This window comes from Rana temporaria, chromosome 6 (genome assembly GCF_905171775.1).
Source record: "Rana temporaria chromosome 6, aRanTem1.1, whole genome shotgun sequence".
Lineage (NCBI taxonomy): Eukaryota > Metazoa > Chordata > Amphibia > Anura > Ranidae > Rana > Rana temporaria.
The window spans coordinates 103172216-103191192 of record NC_053494.1 but is presented as its reverse complement, the minus strand read 5'-3'; the positions used below and the strand labels follow the sequence as shown (position 1 = coordinate 103191192).

The following is an 18977-nucleotide window of genomic DNA, read 5'->3' as shown; positions in this document are numbered from 1 at the left end:
AAAGATATATGAGGTAACATTGCACCTCCTTTAGTTTAAGGCAGCAATAAGAAGGTTAGTTTGATTCTCGATTTTTTTATTTGCTCTATTAAGTTGTATATCGCTTTGTTAATAGAAGAGAAAAAGCCTGAGAGTGGAAGCACAGGGACAGTTTAAAAAGTATATATCATTTGACAATTTAAGATTCAGCTTTTCACAGACTGGTGAACCTCTGCCCATCTTTACTTCTGAGACATCTGACTCTCGAAGATGCTTTTTTTTTATATCCAATCATGTTACTGACCTGTTGCCATTAACTTAATTAGATGCAAAATGTCCTTCCAGCTACTTCATGTTTGTATCACTTACTTTGCCAGCTTTTTGTTGCCCTGTCCCAACTTTATTGAGGTGTTGCTGCCATCAATTATAAAAATGACCTTACTTTTTTCTTAAAATAGTACATTTTTCCATTTTAAATATTTGATGTTTTCTTTTGTGTAAAAAATATGGGTTTATGAAATTTGAAAATCATTGCATTCTGCTTTTATGTATATTTTACACAGCGTCCCAACTTTTTTGGAATTGGAGTTGGACTTTGTGAAAAAAAGATCAGCAAAGGAGGACCAAAGGAGAAGGTGCTAATTAACTCCAGGTAGAGGCAAGAAGTGATTATTAGGATCTTTATCTAAAAAAATTCCCTCTTCCTCATGGAGATGATATTCCAGCAGCATGCAGTACTCCTAATGACCATCCGGTGTCACACCATATCGAGCTTTTTTTATGTGCCCTGACACCGGATGGTCATTAGGAGTACTGCATGCTGCTGGAATATCATCTCCATGAGGAAGAGGGAATTCGATGACATTACTGTTCAAAGCCTGTTTTAACATCAATCTGGTGAGTAGACATCCTTGAGGGGACATTGTCACTGGATTTTCGCATGTTTTGCTCGGCTCACGAGTGATATCACCAATCATGGACAGTTGAAATTGTCTTGAAGAGCACCCCTTTCTGTCACGGAATATTTGTGCATCCTCTGATCTCTGGAGAACTTTCTTACCTTCATTTATCTCTTTGAATGTGAATGAGTGATCGGATTTGAACTGTGTTCTGATCACTAGCGCTGCTGTATTTTATTGATAGAGACTTTTGATGATTTTTATCATTATTTTTATCACAATTTTACTATGTATACATATAATGCTTTTATTACTTTGTTAACCACTTGCCACCCGCCCACCATCAAATGACATAGGGATGGTGCGGCTCTTGTTCTGGGTGGACGTCTTATGATGGCGCACTCGAACGGCCGCTCCCGTGCGGCCCCCGATCTTTATAAAGAGCTGCTGATGCGGCTGTTTAACCATGTCATTGGCTGTGTCCAATCACAGCTGGTCACATGTAAATACAGGAAGTGCCAGCAATCGTCTCTCATAGCCTCACACTGACAGAGTGTGCGGCAAGGAGAGCCTATTAGTGGCGCCTCCTCGCAGGGGAGAACAGGGCATGTAATGAGTGCACTGATTACAGTAAAGCCCCAGAAGTGCTACAAATCGATGCCCATAAGTGCCACTAATCAGTGACCATGAGTGCCCATCAGTGACACAAATGCATCAGTGAAACAAATCAGTGCCCATTACTGGTCAGTGCTGCCTTTTAGTGCCCATCAGTGTCTGCTCATCAGTGCCGCCTATCAGTGCACACCTATCAGTGTCCATCAGTGCCACCTATCAGTGCCCATTAGTACGGCATAATAGTGCCTCCTTATCAGTGCTCATAAGTGCCACCTCATCAGTGCCCAGCATTGCAGCCTCCTCAGCGCACATCAGTGAATGAGAAAAAGTACTTGTTTACAAAATTTACTAAAGAAATACCACGCTGATAACCCAAAAATATTTAAAGCCGCCAGCACAGCAAGTGACAAAATTGGATAGCAAAATTTAAATAGGTATGTGCAGCGCTAAAGTGAAACATCTCTGTACATCTACAGGATAATCAGATATGTGCATCAACAAAAGTCTGTGTACCATAAAAGATCATAAATCTACAAAGTACCAAGAAAAATACATAACTATAAATCTCACACGGGTATATGGATAAACATTGAACCAGATTTAGGTAATGTGACAAAAGGTGATTAAACAGAAAGGGGAAAAAATGAAGAAAATATCAAATCAAAATGAGTCCACATAGGTGAAGAACAAGTGTTGAAATGGATCCAAAAAAGGAGGTTAAGTCCTTATGTTATCATCTGGGATCATATAGGGATCACATGTGTAAAGGAGACAACACCACCAACTTTGAGAAGGCTTACCGGAACGTGTGGACTCAATGAGGCATATGCCCGATGAGTCGCCAAGGCTTGTGGTGTATATACACAAATAGGATGGAACTTCCATACCTCATAAACCTGGCCAGAATGGGAGATGATCCCTCCGTCCCTTGAATGGCTCAATGTGGTAATAATCGGTCAGGACTGGCAGCCTCAAAACAAAGGATGGACCAAGTCTTCCTTATGTACTCATACCGTATAACCAAAAAGCAACAAATGCTCCACATAGTGTAAAACCGTAGGTGTGGAAAAGGATTTATTTTAAAACACTCAAATTTTAATAAATAAAAAGTGCTTATAGGAGTATTCAATAGCAGTCAAATCAATGCAATATCCCATGCATTTCGTCTAAAGAGACATCATCTGGGGTGTCTCTTGATTCCTATTTAGATTAAATTCATCCTTTTTTTGGATCCATTTCAACACTTGTTCTTCACCTATGTGGACTCATTTTGATTTGGATTTTCCCCCCTTTGTGTTTATTCACCTTTTGTTACATTAGCTAAATCTGGTTCAATGTTTATCCATATATCAGTGTGAGATTTATAGTCATGTATGTTTTACGATACTTTGTAGATTAATGATCTTTCATGGTACACTGACTTTTGTTGATGCACATATCTGATTATCCTGTAGATATTCAAGGATTTTTCACTTTAGCACTGCACATATTTCTTTAAATTTTGCAAAAAAAAAATTACTGACAGAAACTAAGAAAACCTTTTTTTTATTTTCAAAATTATTGGTCAGACAAGTCAGATAGGAGCTCATAAGGCTGACCTCTATGTTTGCTGCCCTATTGCACGGGTCATAGAGGTCAGAAACAGTGGGCAATTGTCTGTTCAGATAGGCATCTCTCAGGCTGACTGTTTGTCTATGCAGCCCTATTGCACGGGTGGCAAACAGTCAGAACCAGTAGGCAAATATCTGTCCGTAGCTTGTCTCCTCGTATGAGTCAAATAGTGAAAACTTCTTAACTTGTTCCAGAGCGTGGTCTCAGGTGAATTACCCTAACAAACTCGGTCGAGCCGGTCGACCGACTGGTCCACATCAGGTGACGGGTTTCCAAGAATTGGCAGAAGAGACCCATTCTGGTTCAAGGTTAGAACAATTCACTATTGTTTAAATTTGGTTAGAGGATAAGAATACCAATATCTAATATGCTTTCCTTGTAAGAAACTGTATAAATTAGACCTGTATCTTGTAATACTTTGAACATAAACCTGTATGTTCCCAGCCGTTGATAAACCTGCATTGCTGAAGTCCTGCCTGGTTCAAAACTTTATTATTCCACTACAATTTACACACGTGCAGAGGTTTGCTTTTTTTATGATGCCATTTTACATATAGTGCGCTGATCAAATTGTTCATGTGTGTTTTTTCATTTGTCAACACATTGTAGAAGGGCTTTTTAAGACAGAAAATGTCAACTCATAATCAAAAATGAATCTTAACCACTTGCCGTCGCCGCACCGTCAAAATACGTCCACAAGGTGGCTCTCCTGGGCGAGATCACGTAATATGATGTCCGACGCGTGAACGGAATTTGGGCGCGCGCGCGCGCCCCCCGCCGTTCCCGATGATCAGATTCGATGCAGAACTGATCAACCACCAGGTCCAGGCCAATAAAATCTGGTCTGGACCTGGTGATCGCTCTAACCAATGGTTGTCTTCCCCTGGCAATGTTTTGTAAACATTGGCAGGGGAAGTACTGCTCTCTCCCTCGTGTCGGTCTTTCCGTTCCAGACCGAGAGGGAGAGAGCATCTAACAGTGAGTTGCACAACACTACACTGACACCAGGTCACGTAGGCACACATTTAACCCCCTGATCACCCCCCGATCACCCCCCAAATTAACCCATTCACTGCCTGTCACTGTGTCACCCAGTACAGCAATCAGATTTTTTTTTGATCGCTGTACTAGTGTCATTAGTGACAAAAATAAGTGTTAGGGTAATCAGTCTTAGGCTCTAAATAGTCTAGGGACCCCCCCTAACCCCCCCCCAATAAAGGTTTAACCCCATCATTACCCCCTGTCACCAGTGATCACAGTATAAGTGTCACCGGTGACGCAGTTTAGCTAGTTAATTTTTTATTGCATCAAGGCACCCGCCATATTTTTTGCAATAAAATTTTAACCCCCTGATCGCCCGGCGGGTGATCAAAGTTTGGTTTTAGCGCCAGATAGGGTCTGCGTCGCCCCAGGCAGCGGCCAATAGCGCTAACACCCACGCACGCACCATACGCATCCCTTTAGTGGTATAGTATCTGATCGGATCGATACTTGATCTGATCAGATCTATACTAGCGTCCCCTGCAGTTTAGGGTTCCCAAAAACGCATGGTTAGCGGGATCAGCCCAGATACCTGCTAGCACCTGCGTTTAGCCCCTTCGCCCAGTCCAGCCCACCGAAGTGCAGTATCGATCGATCGATCACTGACACAAAACACAAAAACACATAACTGCAGCGTTCGCAGAGTCAGGCCTGATCTCTGCGATCGCTAACAGTTTTTTTGGTAGCGCTTGACTCGGTCACTAACAGGTCAGGTGCTTTTTTGCCTGTGAATCTCACCACTGTACCCCTAAATTTAGAGCCCAAAATGGCAAATCGATGGTACAGTGATGAAGAGGCCTACTTGTTTATGAGCCTGACAGATAGTGATGAGGAGGTCACGCATCTGTCAAATTCTTGCTCAGAATACGATCCTGTAGACGACAGTGGCTCCCTGACAGATAGCTCTGACGACGGAGTGGTCCCTGCTAGGGTCAGGCGTACCAGACCCCGATCTTCTGCTGTCGCTGAGGTGCAAGAACCGCAGGGCTCTCGTATGGAGGAGAGAAGTACTAGCGCCGCTATTCCTTCTGGTGAACTGGCAAGCACCAGCGGCCTAGTACATCCTGGTCATATATCCAGCACTGCAGTAACACTTGGTGACGTGGCGAGTCCCATAAGTGCAGTTCAAGCTGGAGAGGTGGCAAGCACTAGTAGTGTCCCGCTGCCACCAAGAAGAAGAAGACGACAAAGACAGGCCCGTCCCCATAGTGCCCTTCCTGCTGCATTCGCCAATCCTGATTGGGTACCCACCACTTCTGCAGCACCCGTACTTCCCCCATTCACTGGCCAACCCGGAATTCAGGTGAATACAGTTGATTTTACGCCACTGGATTTTTATTCGCTGTATTTCACGGAAGATCTCTATAGATCTATTGTGGACCAAAGCAATTTGTACGCTGGTCAATTCTTCGCCGCTAATCCCCAGCTGTCCCTTGCCAGAGATTGGAAGCCAATTACGGTTTCCGAATTTAAGATCTTTCTGGGCCTTTCCCTCATCATGGGCATTACTAAAAAGAGTGAGCTGCGGATGTATTGGTCCACGCACCCAGTTCACCATATGCCCATTTTCTCTGCCTCCATGACCAGGACACGATACGAGCAGATCTTGCGGTTCATGCATTTTAGTGACAATGAACTCTGTCGTCCTCGGGGAGACCCTGGATTCGATCGGCTCTACAAAATTCGGCCCCTCGTAAACCACTTCAACGAACGGTTTGCAGCCTTGTATAATCCCCAACAAGTTGTCTGCGTTGATGAGTCCCTGATTAAGTTTTCTGGCCGCTTGTCATTCAAACAATACCTTCCCAGCAAGCGTGCCAGATACGGGGTCAAGTTGTATAAGCTCTGTGACAGGGCAACAGGCTATACATCTAGCTTTATGGTTTACGAGGGAAAAGACAGTCACGTAGAGCCGGAGAATTGCCCTGATTACATAGGGAGCGCTGGTAAGATAGTGTGGGAATTGGTGTCACCCTTATTCGGAAAGGGGTACCACTTGTACGTGGACAATTATTACACAAGCGTGCCACTTTTTAGTCACCTTTTTGATTATGGAATTGGCGCATGTGGCACCGTGCGACCTAATCGCCGGGGCATCCCCCAACGGCTTGTAGAATCCCGTCTTAGTCGGGGGGAGAGAGCCTGCTTACAGTGTAATAATTTGTTAGCAGTGAAGTGGAGGGATTCACGGAATGTTTTCGTTCTGTCCACGCTTCACGCAGACACGGCAGTCCAAATTCCTACGGCGGCTGGTGTTGTGGAGAAACCCCTCTGTATCCACGAGTACAACCTTAACATGGGAGGGGTGGACCTCAATGACCAGTTGTTGGCGCCGTACCTAATTGCCCGGAGGTCCAAACGCTGGTACAAAAAAGTGTCAGTGTATTTGTTTCAATTGGCTTTGCTGAACGCTCATGTGCTATACAGAGCTTCAGGACGGACTGGATCCTTCCTAAAATTCCAGGAAGAGATCGTCGAAGCCCTTCTGTTTCCAGATGGTGCTGTGCCCCACCTTCCCAACGCAAATGCAGTGAGCCGGCTGTATGAGAGGCATTTTCCTTTTGTCCTCCCTGGTACCCCTACCCAAAAAACCCGCCAAAAAAGATGTCGTGTCTGCAGCAAACTCGGATTTAGGCGTGACACCCGCTTTTATTGTCCCGACTGTCCTGACCAACCTGGTCTCTGCATTGGTGTATGTTTCAAACGCTACCACACACTAATTGAGTTTTAGCGTAGGGTACAGCACCACACAGTCCTAGGCACACCAACACAGGGTCTCGGAATATGTGATGGCCATCACATTTTGAGACCATAATCTGCAAGGTTCAGTTTACAGTTTTCTTACAGTTTTTATAAAAGTGAAAAAAAGTGGAAAAAAAATTAAAAAAACTCACACAAAAACACAAAAAAAATATAAAATAAAAAATCCAAAAATAGTTGTGGTTGTATTTTTCTCCTCTCTTTATTGTTCTCTTATGTTCACTCTCTACTGTCCACTCACTATTGTTCTATATCTATTCTCTCTATTTTTACAATGTTTTATTGTATTTGCTTTGCAGGTATGGTATGTTATACTGTAATGTTTGTTTTATTGTTAACCATCATTTGTTTAGCAGGTACGCCATTCAGTTGCATCGCGGATTTATTTAGCGTGACAGCAACAGCGTTTGCTCCCACGATTTATAAAGCTGTGACTCCAACGCTGTAGGAGGTGATTTCACCACCACGGTTAAAAAAAAAGCATATATGCCGAAGCATGGGGGCAGCAGGGGCGGAGGAGCGATTTTGCTCCTAATGCCGCGTACATACGGTCGAAATTCCGACGGAGGCTTGCCCATGGAAAAGTTCGACCGTGTGTATGCGGCATAACTTTTTATGCGGGAGGATGCCCCCATGCTTCGGCATGTATATTTTTTAGGCACAGGTTGCGTTAAAAATTTTTTTTTTTTTTACTGTATTTATTTTTTTGGTATTTGCTTTGCAGGTATGGTATGGTAAGATCTTAATGTTAAAATGTAATGTTACTTTGTTATAATGTTTAACCATCATTTGCTTAGCAGGTACGCCATTCAGTTGCAGCACGGATTTATTTAGCGTGACAGCAACAGCGTTTGCTCCCACGATACATAAAGCCGCGACTCCAACACTGTGGGAGGTGATTTCACCACCACAGTTAAAAAAAGAGCATATATGCCGAAGCATGGGGGCATTAGGGGCGGAGGAGAGATTTTGCTCCTAATGCCGCGTACATACGGTCGAAATTCCGTCGGAAGCTTGCCCGTGGAAAAGTCCGACCGTGTGTATGCGCCATAACTTTTTATGCGGCGTACATACGTGTGTGAGCGGCATAACTTTTTTGCGGGAGGATGCCCCCATGCTTCGGCATATATAAATGGTGCGTGTATGCCCATCATTAGAAGTGGGTGGATGAAGGGAGGTATTCTAATGGTGGGCATACCCACCGATCAATCTTTTTTTCGTTCAGCCAACAGGCTGCATGAAAAAAAAAAAAGATTACAATACATGTCCAACAAGAACCATCAACGTATGGTATGTTGCTGGACTTTGAATGGTTATACCAGAATGATGCCTGCGGGTTTAGGTATCATCTTGGTATCATTCTTTTCAGCCAGCGGTCGGCTTTCATGTAAAAGCAGTCCTAGCGGCTAATTAGCCCATGTAAAAGCAGTCCTAGCGGCTAATTAGCCTCTAAACTGCTTTTACAAGCAGTGGGAGGGTATGTCCCCTCCCCGGATATAAACTGCGCCATTGGGAAAGTGGGAAAACATTTTATCACACCGATCTTGGTGTGGTCAGATGCTTTAAGGGCAGAGGAAAGATCTAGGGTCTAATAGACCCCAATTTTTTCAAAAAAGAGTACCTGTCACTAACTATTGCTATCATAGGGGATATTTACATGCCCTAAGATGGCAATAAAAATTATAAAAATAATAAAAAAAAGTAAGGAACAGTTTAAAATAAAATTAAAAAAGCAAATTAAATAATAATAAAAAAAAAAAAAAAAAAAAGCACCCCTGTCCCCCCCTGCTCTTGCGCAAAGGCGAACGCAAGCGTCGGTTTGGCGTCATATGTAAACAGCAATTGTACCATGCATGTGAGGTATCACCGCGAAGGTCAGATCGAGGGCAGTAATTTTAGCAGTAGACCTCCTCTGTAAATCTAATGTGGTAACCCGTAGAGGCTTTTAAAGGCTTTTAAAAATGTATGTAGTTTGTCGCCACTGCGCATTTGTGCGCAATTTTAAAGCATGTCGTGTTTGGTATCTATGTACTCGGCCTAAGATCATCTTTTTTATTTCATCAAACATTTGGGCAATATAGTGTGTTTTAGTGCATTAAAATAAAAAAATATGTATTTTTGCCCAAAAAAATGCATTTGAAAAATCGCTGCGCAAATACTGCGACGTAAAAAAAATGCAACACCCACCATTTTAATCTGTAGGGCCTTTGCTTTAAAATAATATATAATGTTTGGGGGTTCAACTTAACTTTCTTGCAAAAAAATAATATGTTTTTATGTAAACAAACAGTGTCAGAAAGGGCTTTTTCTTCAAGTGGTTAGAAGAGTGGGTAATGTGTGACATAAGCTTCTAAATGTTGTTCATAAAATGCCAGGACAGTTCAAAACCCCCCCAAATGACCCCATTTTGGAAAGTAGACACCCCAAGCTATTTGCTGAGAGGCATCTCGAGTCCATGGAATATTTTATATTTTGACCCAAGTTGTAGGAAAGAGAATTATTATTATTTTATTTTATTTTTTTTGCACAAAGTTGTCACTAAATGATATATTGCTCAAACATGCCATGGGCATATGTGGAATTACACCCCAAAATACATTCTGCTGCTTCTCCTGAGTACGGGGATACCACATGTGTGAGACTTTTTGGGAGCCTAGCCGCGTACGGGACCCCAAAAACCAATCACCACCTTCAGGCTTTCTAAGGGTGTAAATTTTTGATTTCACTCCTCACTACCTATCACAGTTTCGGAGGCCATGGAATGCCCAGATGGCACAAAACCCCCCCAAATGACCCCATTTTGGAAAGTAGACACCCCAAGCTATTTGCTGAGAGGTATGTTGAGTATTTTGCAGATCTTGCTTTTTGTCACAAAGATTTGAAAATTGAAAAAAGAAAAAAAAAAATATATATATATCTTTCTTCATTTTCAAAAATAAATGAGCGCTGTAAAATACTCACCATGCCTCTCAGCAAATAGCTTGGGGTGTCTACTTTCCAAAATGGGGTCATTTGGGGGGGTTGTGTGCCATCTGGGAATTCCATGGCCTCCGAAACTGTGATAGGCAGCGAGGAGTGAAATCAAAAATTTGCGCCCTTAGAAATCCTGAAGGCGGTGCTTGGTTTTCGGGGCCCCGTACGCGGCTAGGCTCCCGAAAAGTCCCACACATGTGGTATCCCCATACTCAGGAGAAGCAGCAGAATGTATTTTGGGGTGCAATTCCACATATAACCATGGCATGTGTGAGCAATATATAATTTAGTGACAACTTTGTGCAAAAAAAAAAAAAAAAAAAAAAAGTTTGTCATATTCCAGCAACTGGTGGCAAGATATAAAATATTCCATGAACTCAAAATGCCTCTCAGAAAATAGCTTGGGGTGTCTACTTTCCAAAATGGGGTCATTTGGGGGGGTTGTGTGCCATCTTGGCCTTTTATGGCCTTCAATACTGTGATAGGTAGTGATCGGTAGTGAGGAGTGAAATCAAAAATGTATGCCCTTAGAAATCCTGAAGGCCGTGCTTGGTTTTCGGGGTCCCGTACGCGGCTAGGCTCCCAAAAAGTCTCACACATGTGGTATCCCCGTACTCAGGAGAAGCTGCAGAATGTATTTTGGGGTGTAATTCCACATATGCCCATGGCATGTGTGAGCAATATATCATTTAGTGACAACTTTGTGCAAAAAAAATAAAAATTGTCATATTCCCGCAACTTGTGGCAAAATATTAAATATTCCATGGACTCAACATGCCTCTCAGCAAATAGCCTGGGGTGTCTACTTTCCAAAATGGGGTCATTTCGGGGGGGTTTGTGCTATTATATTTTTATGGCCTTCAAAATTGTGATAGGTAGTGAGGAGTGAAATAAAAAATTTGCGCCCTTAGAAATCCTGAAGGCGATGCTTGGTTTTCGGGGTCCCGTACGCGGCTAGACTCGCAAAAAGTCCCACACATGTGGTATCCCCGTACTCAGGAGAAGCAGCAGAATGTATTTTGGGGTGCAATTCCACATATAACCATGGCATGTATGAGCAATATATCATTTAGTTACAACTTTTTGTAATTTCTTTTTTCTTTTTTTTTTTTGTCATTATTCAATCACTTGGTACAAAAAAAAAAAATATTCAGTGGGCTCAATGGACTCAGGAGAAGCTGCAGAATGTATTTTGGGGTGTAATTCCACATATGCCCATGGCATGTGTGAGCAATATATCATTTAGTGACAACTTTGTGCAAAAAAAATAAAAATTGTCATATTCCCGCAACTTGTGGCAAAATATTAAATATTCCATGGACTCAACATGCCTCTCAGCAAATAGCCTGGGGTGTCTACTTTCCAAAATGGGGTCATTTCGGGGGGGTTTGTGCTATTATATTTTTATGGCCTTCAAAATTGTGATAGGTAGTGAGGAGTGAAATAAAAAATTTGCGCCCTTAGAAATCCTGAAGGCGATGCTTGGTTTTCGGGGTCCCGTACGCGGCTAGACTCGCAAAAAGTCCCACACATGTGGTATCCCCGTACTCAGGAGAAGCAGCAGAATGTATTTTGGGGTGCAATTCCACATATAACCATGGCATGTATGAGCAATATATCATTTAGTTACAACTTTTTGTAATTTCTTTTTTCTTTTTTTTTTTTGTCATTATTCAATCACTTGGTACAAAAAAAAAAAATATTCAGTGGGCTCAATGTGCCCCTCAGCAGATTCCTTGGGGTGTCTACTTTCCAAAATGGGGTCATTTGGGGGGATTTTGTGCTATTTGGGCATTTTATGGCCTTCAAAACTGTCTTAGGTAGTGAGAAGTGAAATCAAAAATTTGCGCCCTTAGAAATCCTGAAGGCGGTGCTTGATTTTCGGGGTCCCGTACGCGGCTAGGCTCCCAAAAAGTCTCACACATGTGGTATCCCCGTACTCAGGAGAAGCAGGAGAATGTATTTTGGGGTGCAATTCCACATATAACTATGGCATGTGTGAGCAATATATCATTTAGTGACAACTTTTTGTAATTTCTTTTTTTTTTTTTTTTTTGTCATTATTCAATCACTTGTTACAAAAAAAAAAAATATTCAATGGACTCAACATGCCTTTCAGCAGGTTTCTTGGGGTGTCTACTTTCCAAAATGGGGTCATTTGGGGGGGTTTTGTACTTCCCTGCTATTTTAGCACCTCAAGAATTGAGATAGGCAGTCATAAAATAAAAGCTGTGTAAATTCCAGAAAATGTACCCTAGTTTGTAGATGCTATAACTTTTGCGCAAACCAATAAATATACGCTTATTGGCATTTTTTTTACTAAAGACATGTGGCTGAATACATTTTGGCCAAAATGTATGACTAAAATTGAGTTTGTTCGATTTTTCTTATAACAAAAAGTAGAAAATATCATTTTTTCTCAAAATTTTCGCTCTTTTTCCGTTTATATCGCAAACATTAAAAATCGCAGAGGCAATCAAATACCATCAAAAGAAAGCTCTATTTGTGGGAAAAAAAGGACGCAAATTTTGTTTGGGTACAACATTGTATGGCCGCGCAATTACCAGTTAAAGCAGCGCAGTGGAAAATTGTAAAAACACCTCTGGTCTTAAGGCTGACAAATGGTCCGGTGGGAAAGTGGTTAAAACACACTGCAACATAAGTAAGGCTCCATTCACACCTGATAGCAGGCTTTCACCGGAAATTTCAAATCGCTGCAAAACACGCTTGTGATGCAATTACTTCTAATGGCACCCCAATCGTGCCACAATTTTGCTGCGAATGTCGCGCTGCAATGGCGGCAAATCGCAATGCTGTCGCTCAAATGAAGCTCATGTTCCTTTTTGAGTGACAAGCATAGCGGGTTGCGATTGCAGCATGATTTACTATGGGACATTCACGGCACGACTGGGGTGCCATTAAGAAGTAATGGCATCGCAAATGCATCCCATGTTTTGCAATGATTTGAAATTACGGGCGGAATCACCGTAATTACGCCCACAATCAGGTGTGAATGGAGCTTTAAAGCGGTTGTATTGCCCGCATGGCCATTTTTACCTACAGGTAAGCCTATGATAAGGCAAAATAAATATCTCCTAAACCTGCTAACATCATCAGCGCATGTGCGCTGAAGGTCTGGCGGCTCGTGCTGGAATTTGCCGTAATGAAGGACTCGCAGAGGGAACATGTCAGCCCCCTCGGCAGTGACTGGGCAAGCTGCGGGAGCTTCGTTCTAAGGTACATATTTCATAATGTGCTAGTATGAGATGCACATTATGCTATTGTCTTGCAGGTTTTTTTTTGTTTTATTTTTTTGGGCGGTTTACTAACGCTTTAATGACCTGACAGAGGCAGGAGATTCAAAATGCTGAAAAAGCTCAAATATATAAAGTGGTTTCCTGTATCCATTTATATTCGAGAAGGCACTGAACTGAAATTTTAGTTAGTGTCATACATGTAAATTAAACAGCAGAACCATACAATGAATTGTCAGGTTGTAAACAGAGGAAATGCTAAGGACACTTACCTTTCCTACAAAATCTGACAGGTTGAATACTGCCATTATGAGAATAGGAAGCCACTCTCCCATTGTACAATTCCTGATTTCTGACTCCAAACCAGGAAAAAGGCACAGAGTGATGAAGTATGTCACACATATAGACAGCATGTATGCCCAGATTACCTGTAAAACCTGATAGCGGTGAAATAGCATATCTGCAAAACAAGTGTGTTACTTTATTATTATTTTATATATATTAATGACATCATGTATATGGACTTTAACAATTTACAGTAAGTTTATTTGGTAAATAATAAAACTGACTTGTTGGAGCAGTTTCAAAGTGGCACATCAGTTTTGTTAAGGGATAACATCATCTATTTATTAACTATGTACATTGAACAGACCAAGCAAATTGTGATATTCACAAAACCACCAAAACAATCTTATACCTTCACAATAAAAATGTGGGACTTAGGCTTGTATCCCTGTTTTTTTCTCTACTAAAGTGCTTGCACTGCCCAATATTTCTTCCAGGTTGGGAAGGGTCTTCCCAAATCAGATGGTGATCTGAACAAAACCTTTGCAACATCCACTCTCTTCTTACTCAGTCAGGTACCAGAGCTTGCGTGGCTACCAGAATAACTATTGCTAGAGCATGGAAGACCCCCCACGTTGAGCTTTGAGGCATTCAAGAACAGAATCACAGATAATGACAAATAAAAAAAACTCATTGCTCTACTGGAGCAGGGATGTTCAAACTACGGCCCTCCAGCTGTTGCGGAACTACAAGTCCCATGAGGCAATGTAAAACTCTGACATTCACAGACGTGACTAGGCATGATGAGAATTGTAGTTCCTGAACAACTGGAGGGCCGTAGTTTGAGGATCCCTGTACTGGAGTCTCACCCCAAGTTCCTCCAAATCTGTCAACCATGGATATCCTATTCACAGCGCTTCCACTTGTAAAGGGGCCCTAGCATCTCAAAGGGCCTGGCCACCTGGTGGGGATAGGAGAAGGCAGGTGTGGATGCAGGGGAGTTCCGTGGCTGCTTCTGTATGTGTGCGAGTCGGCAGCTGCCACTCCCGGGTGTCATTGAGCTCACATCAGGCTCTTTGGTGCCACCTCTGGCAACTTCCTTGTGTGTGCTGCCTGTACTCTATCCTGGACTGTATATATATATGTATATATATATACACACACACACACACATGTGACAGTGACTGATTGCGTACAGGTGTGAGGGGGGCTGAGAGAGTACAGGTGTGAGGGGGGCTGAGAGTGTACAGTTTGAGTGGGGGCTAAGAGCATACAGGTGTGAGGGGGGCTGAAAGGGTTCAGGTGTGAGGGGGCTGAGAGCGTACAGGTGTGAGGGGGGGCTAAGAGCGTACAGGTGTGATTGGGGCTAAGAGTATACAGGTGTGAGGGGGAGGGCTGAGGCACCGAAGGACTTGGTGGGAAGGCTAGTGGGCGGATTTGGTGGGACGGCCAGTGGGCGGGCCCTGTGGAATGTTGGTGGTCAGGCTTAGGGGGGGGGGGGGAATCCAGGCGTAAAGCTGTTTACGGGGCCCTACAATTTCTGATGGCTGCCCTGTTCACAGCCACAAGATTTAACCACTCTCTTATATCTATATCACTATGCTGATTATCAGACCCTCTTAGATTTTCTGACCCTTCCACTCTTCTGATTAGGGTTCAGGCTGACCTACAGAATGCTCCAACTACAATGTAGCTAGATTCCTAGCCTGCAACCATACTTAGTGTATTCTGTTGTAACATGTAAATAATCAGATATCTAAAACTGCAGCCAATTGGGAAGATTTGATACATCCATTTGATACAGTGTCAGACCTTTCCTGTTTGGCTAGAGTTCCGGAAAGTATGAATAGGTGTAATTTACAATAATAGAGTACACCTACTGTACTGCAGGACCCCTGCTGCTTAATTCAGTTCAGCTGTCATGTATCTAAATGTTGTCTAGATAAAGTGCAGCTGCACACTCAGATTTTGAGGTCATTTGCACCTTTTGCATGGCTAGTACAGTTCAGGAACCGTAAAGACAGAGGCTGTAAAGTGTTTGAGACAAACCACCCCTTGTCATAGATGGATCTGTCCAGCCAGTAATACAGGCTGGTGTGAAATGCTTATTTCTACTGGCTTTAGTAAGGAGGGCTGCAAGGCAGGTTAGCAGAGAAGGCTCCTACTGCATTTTTATGGGTTTGCCCATACCCATCATCAAGCTTTACCAGAGCCCAATAAACAATCAGTGAAGAGTTTTAAGAGAATGCTGTGGTAAAGAAGCAGAAGACTATAATATGCAGTGTCACACGTTGACCGTTGGGTATATCTCTTGGTGCTGATCACATACAGATTCCATGAACAAAAGGTGACAATCCTAGGACCAGCGGGCAGCAGCTGTCATAATCTGCACCTAGTGGTGGCCTGGAAGGCAAGCATGACCCGTCTCAGCTTAAAAAATAGAGAGAGGTGCACTTTGGCATCACCACCTTGGAATGTGGATTGGTTTCCTTTTGTTTTTTTTACAAACATTTGTAGCAAGTACAGAAAATACCAGTCGATCTTGCCAGAAATGCTGCATAAACAATGTTATCCCTCTTTTTTTAAACTACTAGTTCCATCGATCTACCATGCAATGGAGATAAACAAAGGCAGACACGTTTGAAGTCCAGCCTATGTAAAGTGTCCTTCCATAAATACCATTGAGAAATGAGTGTACACACATAGGGAAATTATGTTTTTTTGCAGCATTAACAGGTAGGCATGCTGCAATATATTAAGTGTTTGTTTAGAATTTTACCTATGTATTAAACACTCGTATAACAGTACGGTGATTTGATGTCAAGAGATTAAAGATAAAGTTCATAGATTATAAATACAGTATAACAGATGGAATCCTTAGGAACCAACACTTGCATGAACTTACTACCTTGCCTAGAAATTATTGATGTGCTGATGGTACAGGAGGAAAGAAAGTGTTTGATGTCTTCTTTAATTTTAAGCCACAAATAGATTTCAAATATCGATGGTTTTGTGAATTACCTGATGCCTTGCAATTGTCAAAAATATATCCATAAGCTTGGATCAACTTATCATACTAAAGTCTTCTTTATGCCTATGGCAATGATTGACCATTCTTCCAGAAGTGCATATGTGAGGTCAGGAACTGATGTGCACGAGAAGGCCTGGCTCCCAGCCTCCGCTCTAATTCATTCCAAAGGTGATTTATCTGGTTGAGGTCAGGACTGCAGGCCAGTCAAGTTCCTCAACCCCAAACTTGCCCCATTCATGTCTTTCAATGAACTGAACTGCAACTTAATTTATAGCATTTGTATCATGTGTTTTTCTGGATTTGTGGTTGATATTCTGTCTCGATCATTTAAAATAAACCTATAATAAAAATTATAGACCCTTAATTTCCTTGAAAGTGGGCAAACTTACGAAATCTGCAGGGGATCAAATAGTTATTTCCCCCACTGTATATTTATATATATACACACGTACCAATAATTGAAACACAACCCACATGTGTACCAAGGAATTGAAATGCAAAGTTCACAGTAGACTGTTAAATTTATTTACGAAAAGGGGAGCCTCAGACCACAAAGAACTATAAACTTTTCAAATAAGCATTTATTTACATGTGGCTTTTCTTATGTCAAATGTTTTATTAGGGCATTTGCTGTCTGGTTTGTTGGTTGCCACTACAATGTTACTACAGCTAAAGGAAGGCTGTAAAACTGGGAACTTCATGGGAAGGAGCAGCAATATCACGCATAAAAAAAAATATATAAATAAAATAGGGGTACATGTTTCTATGCCTTAATTTTACCAATGCCTAATGTTCAAAAGATTTAGATAACATTGACACGGAGACGCTTGATTATGTGTTGGCCCACATAAAATGGAATGTATTCATTAAAATTGGATGGAATTGAATGAAGTAACCTCTACTATCAGCTATACACATAGGCCCGGATTCAGGTAGATCGGCATAGCGCATCTCATATGCGCTACGCCGAGGTAACTCTGAGGCCCCGTACACACGACAGAGGAACTCGACGTGCTTGGCACGTCGAGTTCCTCGTCGAGTTTTGGGATGAAGCCGCCGAGGAGCTCGGCAGGCCGCCTTCTCCCATAGAACAACGCGGACAACGAGAAAATAGAGAACATGTTCTCTATTTTCTCGTCGAGTTCCTCGGCGGCTCCATCGAGCCAAAACTGTACAGACGACAGAGTTTCTCGGCAGAATCCGGGTTTTGACCGAGTTTCTCGGTGAATTCTGCCGAGAAACTCTGTCGTGTGTACGAGGCCTGAGAGGCAAGAGCAGTATTCACAAAGCACTGGCCCCCTACGTTGCGCCAGCGTAACATAAATTGGCCAGCGTAAGCCTGCCTAATTCAACGTAGGAAGGTAGTGGGCATGATACATTTTAATTAACTGTGACCCCATGCAAATGAAGAACCGAACGAAAGGCGCATGCGCGCGCATGCTCAGAATCACGTTGAATTTACTCCCTAAGATACGCCGGCTTAATGTCTACGACGTGAACGTAACCTACGCCCAGCCCCATTCACGTACGACTTACGTAAACGACGTAAAATACGACGGCTGTTCCGACATCCATACCTTAACATGACTTACCCCTGCTTTAGGTGGAATAACTTTACACCGGACGTACGCCTTACGTAAACGGCATATACTACTGCGACGGGCGCAAGTACGTTCGTGAATCGGCGGATCTCGGTCATTTGCATATTCAAGGCGTAAATCAATGGAAGCGCCCCTTGCGGCCAGTGTAAATATGCACCCACGATACGACGGCGTAGGAAACTTACGTCGGTTGTAGGAAGCCTATTTTCAGGCGTATCTAGTTCTGTGGGCACGGCGCACAGATACGACGGCGCACATTTACACTTACGCTGCGTATCTCGAGATACGTCGGAGTCAGGCCCCATACACACCATAGAATCTATCCGCAGATAAATCCCATCAAATGGGTTTCTGCGGATAGATCCTATGGTGTGTACACGCCAACGGATATTTATCCGCAGATAAATCTCCCCTGGAATGGATTTCCAGCAGATAAATATTTGTCGACATGCACAGAATATCTATCTGCTGGAATCCATTCCAACGGATGGATCCGCTCGTCTGTACAGACTTACCGGATCCATCCGTCCAAAGGGATTCCCCGCACGCGCCGTAATGAATAGACGCATGCGTGGAATTCCTTATATGACAGCGTCGCGCCCGTCGCCGCGTCATAATAGCGGCGACGGCGCGACACGTCATCGGCAGAGGATTTCAGCGCGGATTTCAATGCGATGGTGTGTACACGCCATCGCATAGAAATCCTCTGAAATCTTAGAGAGGATTTATCCGCGGATACGGTCCGCTGAACCGTATTCGCGGATAAATTCTATCGTGTGTATGGGGCCTTAGTGTTTTGTGAATCCGGGCCATAGTCATTTCCAGACAATATCAACAAACTTTAAAATCACAGCAAAACAAACTGCTGCCACATGGATGAGCTGACGCAGCTTCTATCTGAGGCTGGGTTCACACTACTACACTACTT

The 18977-nt window shown here is 42.8% G+C and overlaps 1 protein-coding gene across 2 annotated transcripts in view; it reads right to left on the bottom strand.

Moving 5' to 3' along the window:
• SLC29A4 (solute carrier family 29 member 4) overlaps positions 1-18977 on the bottom strand; it is a 97720-nt gene that overhangs the window by 15963 nt on the left and 62780 nt on the right. For both annotated transcript variants that reach the window (XM_040357088.1, XM_040357087.1), the window contains one exon: positions 13405-13592. In XM_040357088.1, coding sequence (XP_040213022.1) covers positions 13405-13592 — 188 coding nt within the window. The remainder of the gene's footprint in view (positions 1-13404; positions 13593-18977) is intronic.